Below are 12,462 nucleotides of genomic sequence, written 5' to 3'. Positions count from 1 at the left end.
GTCCACTGGGATTGATTTTGTCACATTTAAAATATTGGCAGAATATTTTAAACTTTGAGCTGGGGCTCAACCCTTGCTTCTTGGAAACAAAATGATAGGCCAATACAGGCCCGGGGTGCCAGAGAGCATCAAACAAGCTCTTTGAGGTGCTTCATGAGCATGGTTCTAGAGAAGAATTCTTTTTGTGACTCTGCAGTGATAGAGTAATAGAAGAGTCATCGAAGGAAAAGTTGATATATTCTCCCTACGTGACTGGAAAACAAGGTGGCTGAGTAAGACAAACAATTCAAATTCAGTTTTCCTGTAAGAATACGCTCAGGTGAGACCCTCTCTTCTTTTATCTTGTGATACCTTCTCTTATCTTCTTAACTAAATGATTACTTCTTTTGAGCTCTCAGTACAATGTATTTGGCCTCTCACTCACTTGTCCATGTTCTAACCCCAAGATTATTTTTGTTCATTTCTCTCCTCTCTCTACTATACTGTAAGGTATTTGAGGACATGGACTATGTTGCTTTTCATTTTTGTCTTTCTAAGAAAAGCACATACACCAAAAGATTAAGGACTTGTGATTTTGTTGATGAGTGAACATCCTTCTTCACATGGATTTCAACCTTTCTAATTCCTTAGTAATAGAAAATTTTCTGAAGCTGAGAGAAGGTTAAGTAAGTGACTTGCCTGTGGTCAAGAACTCATATGTCAGAGATGGGAAATAAATACAGTTCTTCATACCTCTAGTTCCAAAATCTGATGCCATACTTCGTTTCATTTATTGCCAAATGAATAAATGTTTGTAGAATTCATGAGCAAGGCTGGAAGGTTTTTAAAGGTCTCAGATCCCTACTAAGTACAAACTACAGGTCACTGAAATATGTTGATTTCTTTTAATAAAATTGCAAACATATGATCCGGAGTAAAATCTCCTTTACTTAGCATAGGAGTCTATGCTAAATCATCTGGCTCTCCTATATATAGTCCTTCAATTCATAGACATATATAATGTTCACATACAAGCCTACAATAAGTGGAGCATGTATACAACACTACACATATATGGGTCAACAGAGACATAAGTACATGCATGAAGATATAGACTTCTATAACTGCCCCAAAATCTGGAAGGCCCAGGTTACCCTGCGTAATTTGCTTGTAGAACTCAGACTTGTTCTGTTGAAGTTCTCAATAGGGGTTTCCTCAGGAAAACTTCCGTTCTTTTCTCTAGCATCAGTTTTTATTTGAATATTCTCTGACTGTGTCAATAGAGATTGTATGGGAGAGTCTTCAAGGTCTTGGGAACTCTTGTTGGACTCTCTGTAGCTCAAAAGACAGATGATCCCTATGGAAAAAATGGTCAGGGGAGAGGATTTAAGAAAAAAGCAAGTAATAATAGCAAAAGCATGTGGCAGGATGGTGTTCTGAGAGGTCACAGGGATAAAATAGTTAGAACAGCTCTAGAGATGGATAAGAACTCAGAGGTCATCTAGTCCAATGCAATAATTTTAAGAATTTTATTTTCCTACAAGATAATGAGGTCCAGAGAGGTTAAGGAATTTGGCAAAAGTTAGAGCACATAAGTAGATAGCCTCAGAAGAAAGATTTGAATCTAGGTTCTCTAACTCCATAGTTAAAATTCTTTACCCTAGCACGGTCCACTTCCCATCCTAGTCTCGAAGCAGACAAAGGTTATGCAATGTTGACAGAGCCCATGGTCTTAAATGTCCTAAGCCCCTTTGGGTGATAAATTCTAGAACATCAGTAATGGCAGTGAAGAGGAGGAAGGACCCTAGAGAATGAGACACATTTTAAATTAGCTTGGTATGTCTAAGGTGAGATCATTTTGAAATTGGAAATACCTCTCGCATTTAGGATGTTTACTTTCAGAGGAGAGAATCCTAGAAATAAGGGACCTCTATAACAGATGGTGGTATACTATACACTCACATTGCCTGCTCCTGTCTTAGCACTGTCCTGATACCATTCTTGATACTACCTTTATCCTTTTTGTTCTCTGTTTTGTTCTCTAAATGTCTTCATTGTTTTTTCCTTCAAAGACACTTTTCACAGCCATGTCTTTTTTGGCCGTATGTGCCGTGAAAGAGGGGAAACTGTGAAGGCCAATGGAAGAAGAGAAAGGGGAGGATGTTTATTGGAGCTGCTCACCACAAATTGACATTATCCATAGGCCCAGATCCCAACTCACTCTCTGAGGAAGCTACAACTATAACTGAATCTAGATGTTTCAACAGTTTGGAGTGAAAGGTTCTCCCATGTTCCCCAATTCCCCTCCCCTAAACCATAGGTGGGTTGCCTATGATCTCCCCTTAAGGGCACTGGGGACACTCACCACCAACTATATATAAGAAGATAGTTATATAAGCTGAATGAGTGATCCAGGTGACTTTGATATCATAGTAGAATACGTTGAAACTTTTCCTCAGTTCTTGGAAGTACAGTATGATTGATGTGAACACACAGATACCTGCTGTCCAAACAGAAAGAGGAAAAAAAAAATCTCTCCTGGAGGGCTTGAACCCCACACTCAAGCCTTAGCCAAAGAAAAGACATTCTAGTCAATTCCTAGAATGCTTTTGCTCGATTCATCCAATAGCAGATAAATTTCAGAAGTTAAATCTATTTGCTAATGATAGAGGGGGATTGATTTAGTCAGGATCAGCAATGTAAACCCCAAACCAGTTTTATTAACAGTCTGGGGCAAGGGAAGCAGGTGGGTACCTGTCAGGAAGTTGAGAAAGGCAAAGATGAAGTAGCGACCTTTCATTCCAGGAATCATATTAGTGTAGTCCATCCCCAACAAAAAGGACAGGATGATGGAAAGAGAGAGAGATAAAGTCATCAGGTTCCGGATTTTATTCTCATCTGTGGGGAAGCAGAGGTTGAGTTGGGACCATTAGAAATAAAATTTTTTTTCCCAGTTCTGGGAAAAACATAGGATCCACATAGCCCTCAGTGGAGATGGACCTAGGGAATAGGGAGAAGAAATAGAAAATGGGACAGAAGGAGGAAGAAGAGGAAAACATGGGTCAGGGAACTTGAATTTGAATGGAAGAAAAATTCAATGGAAAGCATTCTCTATCCTTGTACTCTTTACTTCATGGCTTTTTCTTTGCTTTTCCTAGAGCTCATCTCTTATACAACACCCACTACGCACAAAATTTCTTGACCTACTATAACACTGATTTGACCAAATATCACTGCCTCTCTTCCAGTTTCCCAATCTACCTCCTTCCATTTGTCCTGTTTTAGCCCAACCACTCTACACCAGTGACCCCTCCCAAACATCCAGCTATTAAGACTCTTTAATCTCCATTGAGTTCTGTCTTTTCTAGAAATAATATAAGTCAAATTTCATAAAAATCCCAGCAATTGGTTGATTGTGAAAGTAAGAAAGGTACAGGCTAAGTAACCAATAGACTAAGAAATCTGTATGATGTATAAGAGGCCAGGCAGTGAGAAAGCTGAGCTGCCCAAGAAGACAAAACTCAAGGCTCACTTCCCTACCTCCTCCTTCCATAGCTTATTCCTGACCTTCTGGGTTACTCTTGGTGCAATTTGTGTAGACACAAATTTTCCAGGGGCTGCTGAAAAATGATTGCCATGCTGGTAGCCCTTCTAGCTGAACCCATCTCCTCTGGATTAATCCCAATATCATCACTGTTAGGGTTATAGAGGAAATGAATAGGGGCAGGTATTGCATGTTGGGATCCAATGGGGATACAGTTTGTATATCACTGGACAGTGGAAAGAGCAAGGGGAGAGATGGAGCTGTGGTCCTCAGCAAGTTTCTACCTGTCCCAAGTAAAAAATCAACCCCAAAACTAGGCAATGTATATTCTTTGATTTTTCTCTGACCTAATGTCTCACACCTAAAACTGTCCCTCCCTCTGTGAACTAGCTGATTTTGCATAAACAACTGAAGGACAAGAGAAGTTTCTGGTTTTTTGGGGCGGTTACAGTGGTAGAATCTGAGAAAAATGATCAAGCTGAGGGACTACCCTCATCCTTGCCAGTCACTTGGCCCTGACTTGAGTGGAGATTCCCAACTGCCATGGAACTGTCTTCTGATCTGACCCTTGACCCCTGAACTTTGTGCAGGGGAAGGAATCTGGAGAGACAAAACAAGGAAAGGGAGACATGGATTCATTCAACTACCATTTATTACATGCCTGCTATGACCGTACCTAGGTCCCTGATTGTAGAGCACACAAACTAGTAAGGTAACTATGACCTGTCCATAAACAGGTAATAACAATGAAATAAAAAATGAAGATTAAAAAACTATATAGATATAAGAGAGTTGTGATGCTTTATGTGAGATATGAGAAAGGAAAGATCTTTTATTATTGTGGTACATATGAGGTAAAGAATGAAGAAAAGTTTTTAATCATCATTTCAGGATTGTGCTGGTCTCCAGGCTTTGGGTCGGCATTGGGTAGATAGGCAGGGACTCAAGGAAACAAGTGGCGGGGAAGAAAGAAATGGATCCATAAGCTGATGATTGAGGACATGAGATTTCATATATATAGTCCATAGTCACCACCAAAGCAGCCAAGGTGGCATAGTGGATAGAATGCTGGATCTGGAAGACCTGAGCCCAGCCTTACTATTACTATTTGACACTATTTGTGTGCTCCTGGGCAAGTTACTTAAATGCTCTCTGACTCAGTTTTCTCAAGTGTAAAATGGGATGAAAATACCCTCTATTGCTCAGGGTTGTTGTGAGGCTAAAATGAGAGAATTTTTGTGATATACAAACCTTACTTAATAAATACTTGTTTCCTTCCTTCCAAGGTAAATGCCTTGCCCCCCAAGGCAATTCTTTTTGTTAAAAGACCCCCTAGGATTCATGGGTCCCTTTTGTGAATTCTTTCTTTTTTCAAGGATTTCTTGATAACCAGAACTTTTTTTAACTTGACCTATGATTTCATTGGTATAGTGAACTCTCAGTGGGGAGACTCCCTCAGATTAGCAGAAGTCTAAGAACATTTCTTGGGGTCACATAGCTTATATATGTCAAAGATAAGACTTGAAACCAGACCTTGTTGACTTTGAAACATCTTTCTATCCACTAGACCACACAGCTTTTCTGCTAATCTGTCTTTACCTGGGTGCATATGAGATAGAGATAAGGGTGAGAGTATGGAAAGGGAGAGCAGGAGACATATGATGTGTTTTTTTATCAGATCTCTCACACTTTCTTGGGGATGTTTTCAGGGAGTTGAAGGGCTATTATGCTTGAAAGTGAGAAACAGACTTGAAAAAGTGCCAGAAAGTAACTCAGAAATCTCTAAACAGCATTGGATAGCCCACTCAAGCTTTATTTTTATCTAACTTTGAGGAAGTCCAGTACTCTCTTTTTCTTAATAAGATAAAACAAAACACTTCAATCCTATTCAGACTAATCCAGAGGACATCTAATCATTCTGATTTGGTGGTCTACAGGGCAGGACTTCCATCTTTCCATAGGGGAGGTCAGAGGGTGATAATCAGTTATTAGTTCCTTTTCTGCATCACTCCTTAACACAATAGGGTGACAGTTCATCATGATTGTTTTTTGTTTGTTTATTTTATTTTGTTTTTCAAGGGTAGAAAGAAAAATGATCATAAAATGAAAAATGAATGCTTCATTAATGTATACTCTTTTTTAGCTCCCCAAGCTATATTGATAGAGGAGGCAGACTGAAGGGCTGGGCATGGGATTGAAATGACAAGGAAATGAAAGCTCAAGGAGAACACCATTCTATGTGGTGAAGGCCATAGCTTCCTATGACAATCACTTGGTCCTTTCAAGAGTTTGACTTGAGAATCAGAAAGGGTAAATTTCAGTTGATGTCTATGTCTCATCTACAGAGCAGAATCCTATGTGAGGAAGAGACTGGGATAGTGATGGTAGCTTTTTACTTTTAGATCTTTGCTTGATAAATGTGGATGTATAAGATCAAAGAGGAAAAAGAGGAAACTCCCTGTATCATCTCCCTAAGGTCAGCAGCTAGGTGATGAACTCCTCTTAAAGGCAATTTAAATTTTGATAGTCTGGATGAAGGAGCAGTTTGGTGTTACTAACAAGACCTGGGGGTGGTGATAGTGGGGAGTAGGGGAGGCTGAGTTAGTCCAACTGCTTACTTTAATGATTACCTTAATAGGTAATGCCTGAAGAAACAGGCTACTAGTTTAATCATTTCTCTGGAAAAATTAACATCTGTTATAGATAAGGAACTAGCCCAGGATGGAAGGAGGAGGAAAGGAAGGGAATAAATATTTAATATAGAACCTACTGTGCTAAACATTTTACAAATATATCATTTGATCCTTGCAACAACCCTGCGAGGAAGGTGCTTATCACCCCCACTTTATAGTTGAGGAAACTGAGGAAAACAGATGTTAAATGATTTGCTCAAGGTCACAGCTAGTATCTGAGGTCAGATTTAAACTCAGGTCTTTTCCACTCCAGGCCTAATACTCTATCCATTTTACCATCAACTACCTCTTAAAGGGGAGAGAAGCATTTGAGCTGAGGCCATGGAAATAGTTTCATGCATTGTTCTATAGTGATAACTGGAGAACTGATAGATATTGATGTGTATATAAAGCATATGTATGTATGTGTTTATGATATAAAAAATGGAATCTGAAAATGCAAAGCTGTCTGTCTTATCCTTATCTTGCTAAAGAAAAACCATCCTCAAGATGAGTGAGTGTTGAAGTTTGGGATGGGGGTAATGAAAAGGAGAAACAGACATTCTTCTGGTCTGCGGGATGTTGAAGGTGTCGGGATTCTGAAAGGGCAGCCTAGCTTAGGTAGTCTGGTGGCTGAAAATGTAGGAGGTCAGGGAGCTAAGGAATACTGGAATGCTATCTGTTGGAGGGTAAAATGTGATGAACTTCTAGAGAGTGTGGGAAAAAGTCTATCTTTAGCATTTCCATCTTGGCTCCTGAAGGAATGAAGGGAGGCTGTAAATATCTGTCAAATTTGTATTCTGCATACAGAGAGGGGAAGAAGCACTGGTTCTTGATGGAGAAGTCTATTCAGGACCCAACTGATATGGAACAAACTTTGTGGAACTCCTGGGCCTTGATCTGGAAGAACTCCTTTAGGCATTAATTTTTAAGCTCAGACATTTCCAATTGTTTCTTCATAACTGTGGTTGCCTATGAAGGCTTCTGGCATTCAATCACTTCCTGTTTTGGGGAATGGTGTCACCTTCTTTTAAGACATGGAGCAACTCATGTGGTCACTTGGCAAGTTTGGTGTTCCTGTTCCAACTCTGAGGCTCAGTAGAACAGGAAACTGGCTCATGAAAGCCCAGTCCTTACAATCTTGTACAGCGCATTCTGCTGGATGCTTCTGAGCTCATGCAGACATTTTGTGATTGTTTCCTGTCCACATCTGTGTAGGTGGAAGGTCTCTTGAATGCTCCTGAGCTGCAACTGAGAGCACATGTGAGGTGCAGTAACAGGCCAAATTCATTTCTCTCTCTCTCTGATTACATTTGAGTGAGGAAGATGACTACTGTGGGTCTCCAGGTCGCGAATGGCTTTCTCTCTCCTGAAGCTTCCATGAAGCCCTAAGCACATGGACATATGAAGCAAGAAGCATTCTGTGTCATAAGAGCAAGTCTCAGAGGTCTGGGAACTGGAGTCCACATCTGAGTTTGCTGGCAGGTTTGAGAACAATCTGCACAGATGAATGACAAAGCATCATATCCTGCTGCAGGACCTTAACATTCAGCAGATACAGCACCTGGTGGAGTGAGTGCTTTGTAACAACCTCTTTTAATTCGAGGGCACTTTCTCCAGGAACCTAGGAGAGGAAGGAGTATTGCCCTGGTTTGGAGAGAGGATGCTGCAGAATTTTTATTCTTTTTATGTTTTACCAGTAGACATCCCTTTGTGAAAGCTAATTGATGTCAATTAGTTAAATTAACAGAGGGATGCTATGACTGAGTTAATCAATAATGTTGGGGAGATACTAATTATAATTGATGATTTATATTGGGGGAAATACACCAGAATGTGTATTCTCAATCCAATAGCCTTAGAAAGATATCCTTAATCCTTGCCCCTAGAAACTTGAGGGGAGATATAGTCAGCAGCCCTCTGGGGACATGGCTCACCAGTGTGAGTGTCAGTTGGGACAATAATCTCCATGGATTATGTTAGCACACTCATATGCAGTACTTATTTTACTCTGGTCATGATGACCTTGGAAGGCAAATTTCTCAAGATGTATCTCAAATACAGTTTGATGAGAAAATGCTGCTTACATTTGTCCATCATTCTTCTTAATAAGATTTTATAAACAAGTTTATATTCTAATGTAGTGAATGTTGCCTTTGGCAGACATTTCTCTCCATTTGCTAAGTCAGATATTTGTTGACTTAAGAGCATTCTAGGCTCTTTTGGTTTCTTTGTTATAGGAATTTAATGCACACTGGTAAAACTTCTAGATAAAATATTATCAGTACCAATCTAATTTTGGTGGTCCTTTCCTCATTTTTGTTTATGCTGATTCCATCAAGGCCCAGAACATTTCAGAACATCGTGGAAGAGATCTATAATCAATCAAAGGAGTTTGGTCTGTCCATCCACATAGAAAATACTAAGTGGAAGAAGAATTTTGCTGCCTGGATTTCAACATGTATTTGGAGGGACACACTGTAGAGCTGTCTGTTAAGATCTAGATCAGGGACAGACAGACAGTACAGATGGAAAAAAAATTGCACCCAGAGTTGAACACAAGGAGAAGTGGAGGTTGAATTTTCTTTGGTAAATTGCAAAGTTCCTTTACTCAGGCCAATCTTCCTATAAAAGACTGCTTTATCTTTTTAACGCTAATTTTTTTTTTAACATTAATATCCTTCAAGTTTTGCCATCTTGCTGTGAAATACGGAATACAATTATTTCTAAAGGACTAAAAACAAATATCACAGAGAGAAATGAAGAGGCATATGGTGGCCACGAGTAGACTACAAAAGATACCTTTTCTGGAGAAAAAGTAATAAACAACATCATTAAGGAATTATATGATAGGAAGAGAAGATCGGCTGGTACCATGACAAAAATGAGAGATGACAGATGGACAACCAGGATGCTCTCTGGAAAGCCTCACAATATAAGGAGTAGTGAGAGAGAGAGAGATTGAGCATGTTGAGTGAACTTACTGGGACAGTATAGAGGAAGATGGGGATAGGAGTTGCACAGGATAAATAGTCATGGATAGGTTGCAATGTACATTGTCTGAGAGAGCTTCCAAACTGATGAAATCATAGATTTGTTGTTGTTGTTGGTGAGTTGTTTCAGTTTTGTCTGACTCTTTGTGATCCCATTTCTTGGCAAAGATACTAGAGTGGTTTGTCATTTTCTTCTCCAGCTCATTATTACAGATGATCATTTGAGTCATCTTTGCCCATGTGAGGTCAAACTCTAGAGCTGTTTTAATTTACAAATCTCTAATTATTACTGATTTGGAGCACTTTTCCACATGGTTGTTGATGGCTTAAGTTTGTTCATTTGAGAATTATCTGTACATTTAATTTGACCACTTATCTATTGGAGAATGGCTCCAATTCTTATATTTTTATATTAATTTTAATATACATTGGATATGATAATTGTATCAATGAAATTAGCTGCAATATTTTTTATTCTAATTGACTATGAACACAAGTTAATGAAGCAAATTGTAGTAAGTACACTATAGAGTTTAATATTTGGATGATGTTAACTTCTCCAAGGATCTGTTCATATGGAAGTTATATGTACTCAATGTCACATGCAAAGGCTTCCCTGGGGCAATCAGTGGTTATCAGCTTCGTTCTTAAAACATCTTTGACTGCTTGTAACTTATCTAGCACATTTACCTGTGCTAGGTTGACAAGCATTTATTAAATGCCTACTATGTGCAAGGCACTGTACTCAGAGCCTAAGACAAGCAAATAACCATATTTGCTCTTAAGGAGCACACATGATAATGGGGAAGAAAACGTGAAAACAACTATATAAAAACAACATAAAAGATAAACTAGAGATAATCAATAGTAAGAAGGCACTGGAATTTGGAGGGATTGAAAAGTGCTTCATTTAGAAGGTAGGATTTTAGCTGAAATTTAAAGGAAATTGTTTACCTCTAGAATAACTCCATGGATGGTGAGTACAAAGGAAAACTGAGAGTGGAAACAGTAGTTTGAGTGGAAGGAATGTAGTGCAGAGAATGGAATTATATTAATGTTATGTTAATGTATGTATTCTTTAGTCAGTAGGAAAGTGAACCAATTTTTCTGTAAATTGGTTGTATAGTAGTAAAGGAATTATTTTAGTATTCTCTCAGGTATCTTTAACTGGCTGTTGCATTTGAGGTGACAGGAAAACAGGCAGTGAATTAAGTATACTAAACCTGCATTGGGAGGGGCTATGAACCAATGTAGTGTGGAATGGAACACTATACAAGAGGAGGACTTCCTTGAAGAATTAGCAAGCTGTCCTGTGTGCCAAGGGGGACCTGGTACAATGCACGGTATAAGGAATCCTCATGAGAATTTCTATCACCAGGGCCATTGAGGTTGACAGCTCTATGTAGATGTCCATGATAACTGTACTGGAAGACTGGCCAATGAGGGCCCAGTCCTCAGAGCATGTGTAGTATGCTCTGGTTACTGTGAAGCCATATGGAGCCAATATCTATGTGTCAGGAAGAAGAGTATTCCTGACTCCTGGCCCTCCATTCCATCCACTGTGCCACCTAGCTGCCCAGATTAACTTTTGCATTTCTCTAATTATTATTAATTTGGATAATTTCTTTTAATATACTTGTTGATAATGTGTTCCTTCATTTGAGAATCGTTTATTCATATTATTTTTTGGGGAATGGCTTTTATTTGTATATTTTTGTTTCAATTTTTAATATATCTTGGAGATTCTAATTGTCCTGTAAGCAACTTGCCCATCATTTATACTGTATTTGGAAGTGAATTGGCAAGAGGAATGTTTGTGGTGACCACTTAAAATCCGAGTCCTCTCTCCTCAGATACTGAGAGACTTTGCCTGTTTAGGGGGAATGTGTTTGTACTTCTGTTCTTGCTACATTTCTCAGTAAATATTCCTTTGTAAAACCTAATTGATATAAATTGCCTATAGAAAATATTGAGAAGATAGTAACTGGTTGAAGGGAACTCAGAGTCTGTATAGCCCAACCCATGCCTCACCAAGAGTCCCTTTGAGAATATCTTTGAGAAATAATCGTTCAGTTTCTGCTTGAAGACCTATAGTGAGGGAAACACACTGTTTTTTGAAGTAGCACATTACGCTATGGCTTAGCTCTCAGTGCTGGGGAGTTTTGCATTACGTTGAACTTGAGTCTACCTTTGTGGGACTTTCATCCATTGTTCCTGTTTCTGCCTTTTGGAGCTAAGCAGAACAGGACAAATCCCTGTACAGAGGAGAAGTAGATAGAAACTGGGACTCCCTCCCCAAGAGCCTTCTGAGTATCTCTAATTTCTTCACCTAAGCCTGTTTTGATTTTTTTAGGTATATGTTTTATTGCTTTTGTTTATGTCATTGCTACTTGATGACTTCCCCCAGTCCCTCAGTATAATCCTCCGGGCCCTTGTAACAAAGGACAAGAAAGTGAAACAATAGACATTGGCCATATCTGAAATAGTATGTCTCCTTCTACACCCATCTACATTATCTCTTTGCAGAAAAGAAAGAGTCATGCTCCATTGTTAGTTCTCAGAAGTCCATTCATCAGTTACTGATCAGGTCGAACTGGTTTTTTTTACATTTTTTTACATTTCCATTTTTAGTGATTCGGAATCAGTTGTTGGTATGGTTCATATGGTTTCCATATGGTTGTTAATAGTTTGCAATTCTTACTAAACAGTTTGTTCATATCTTTAAGCAGTCATCTCATCCCCTGTCTTGGAAAGAGAGATTTTCTGTTGTTTTATTCTCTCTCTCTGACTTAGAAAGAAACTTGGAGGGTAAAAGCATGAATATGTGCTATGCAGATGTGGGCATTGTGGTGGACAGCAGTTACTAACCCCATTGATTTGCCTTAATGTAATAATTTGCCTTCTCTTGTAACAAATATATGTAGTCAATCAAAACAAATAAACACATTGGTCATGTATCAAAGTGTATTCTTTTTGCCTCTTTCTTTTTTCCTGAGGCTAAGAGGATCAGAGAGTCTCTCTCCCCATATCTCTATCCCTAGCTGGGACTAAAGGACAATCCAGGAGGGCCTTGGGAAAGGAATATTTTCATTTTTCCCAGAAGAGCTTCACTTCTCATTATAGCCTCTAATTTTTCCCTTGGTATTTTGTTTCTCCATTTTTCTTTTTTTTGCTTTCTTGTCATGAACTTTAGCCTTGTTCATTTGATTGAGTGGGTTCTTGCTACATTAACTTTGGTGTTCAGTGAAGAAATAAAAATCAGGAATAACTAGCA

The 12,462-nt window shown here is 38.9% G+C and overlaps 2 protein-coding genes across 9 annotated transcripts in view; one reads left to right on the top strand and one right to left on the bottom strand.

Moving 5' to 3' along the window:
- Window positions 1–870: 870 nt before the first annotated feature.
- Window positions 871–4,081, bottom strand: TMEM225 (transmembrane protein 225). Of its 3 annotated transcripts, none has more exons than XM_072612877.1 (4): window positions 3,547–4,081; window positions 2,734–2,877; window positions 2,345–2,482; window positions 871–1,336 (listed from the first exon to the last, which is right to left on the bottom strand). In XM_072612877.1, the coding sequence occupies exons 1-4, from the start codon at window positions 3,923–3,925 to the stop codon at window positions 1,098–1,100; spliced, it is 900 nt and encodes a 299-aa protein (XP_072468978.1). In that variant the 5' UTR covers window positions 3,926–4,081; the 3' UTR covers window positions 871–1,097. The 3 variants fall into 3 exon arrangements, with proteins under 3 accessions (XP_072468978.1, XP_072468979.1, XP_072468980.1); XM_072612878.1 differs by having other exon boundaries at window positions 3,520–4,080; XM_072612879.1 differs by having other exon boundaries at window positions 2,345–2,479; window positions 3,520–4,080.
- A 16-nt stretch (window positions 4,082–4,097) lies between these two features.
- Window positions 4,098–12,462, top strand: part of OR8D4 (olfactory receptor family 8 subfamily D member 4) — a 32,141-nt gene continuing 23,776 nt past the window's right edge. For 4 of the 6 annotated variants that reach the window (XM_072612876.1, XM_072612874.1, XM_072612871.1 and 1 more), the window contains exon 1: window positions 4,098–4,235. The gene's annotated coding sequence lies outside the window, so the exon portion shown is untranslated. Of the gene's footprint in view, window positions 4,261–12,462 lie in introns of all 6 variants that reach the window. The other 2 variants (XM_072612875.1, XM_072612872.1) reach the window with 1 other exon arrangement.

This window comes from Notamacropus eugenii, chromosome 5, assembly GCF_028372415.1.
Source record: "Notamacropus eugenii isolate mMacEug1 chromosome 5, mMacEug1.pri_v2, whole genome shotgun sequence".
NCBI classification, from domain to species: domain Eukaryota; kingdom Metazoa; phylum Chordata; class Mammalia; order Diprotodontia; family Macropodidae; genus Notamacropus; species Notamacropus eugenii.
This window is presented reverse-complemented; position numbering and strand designations above follow the sequence as displayed.

Bases quoted from the DNA above. Each gene is read 5' to 3' on its own strand.
- TMEM225 (XM_072612877.1), bottom strand. From the start codon at position 3,925: ATGCAAAATCAGCTAGTTCACAGAGGGAGGGACAGTTTTAGGTGTGAG. The intron at 2,483-2,733 runs GTACCCACCTGC...CTGTTTGGACAG, and splicing joins CTTTCTCAACTTCCTGACAG to CAGGTATCTGTGTGTTCACA. The intron at 1,337-2,344 runs GTGAGTGTCCCC...TTTTTTCCATAG, and splicing joins CTTCTTATATATAGTTGGTG to GGATCATCTGTCTTTTGAGC.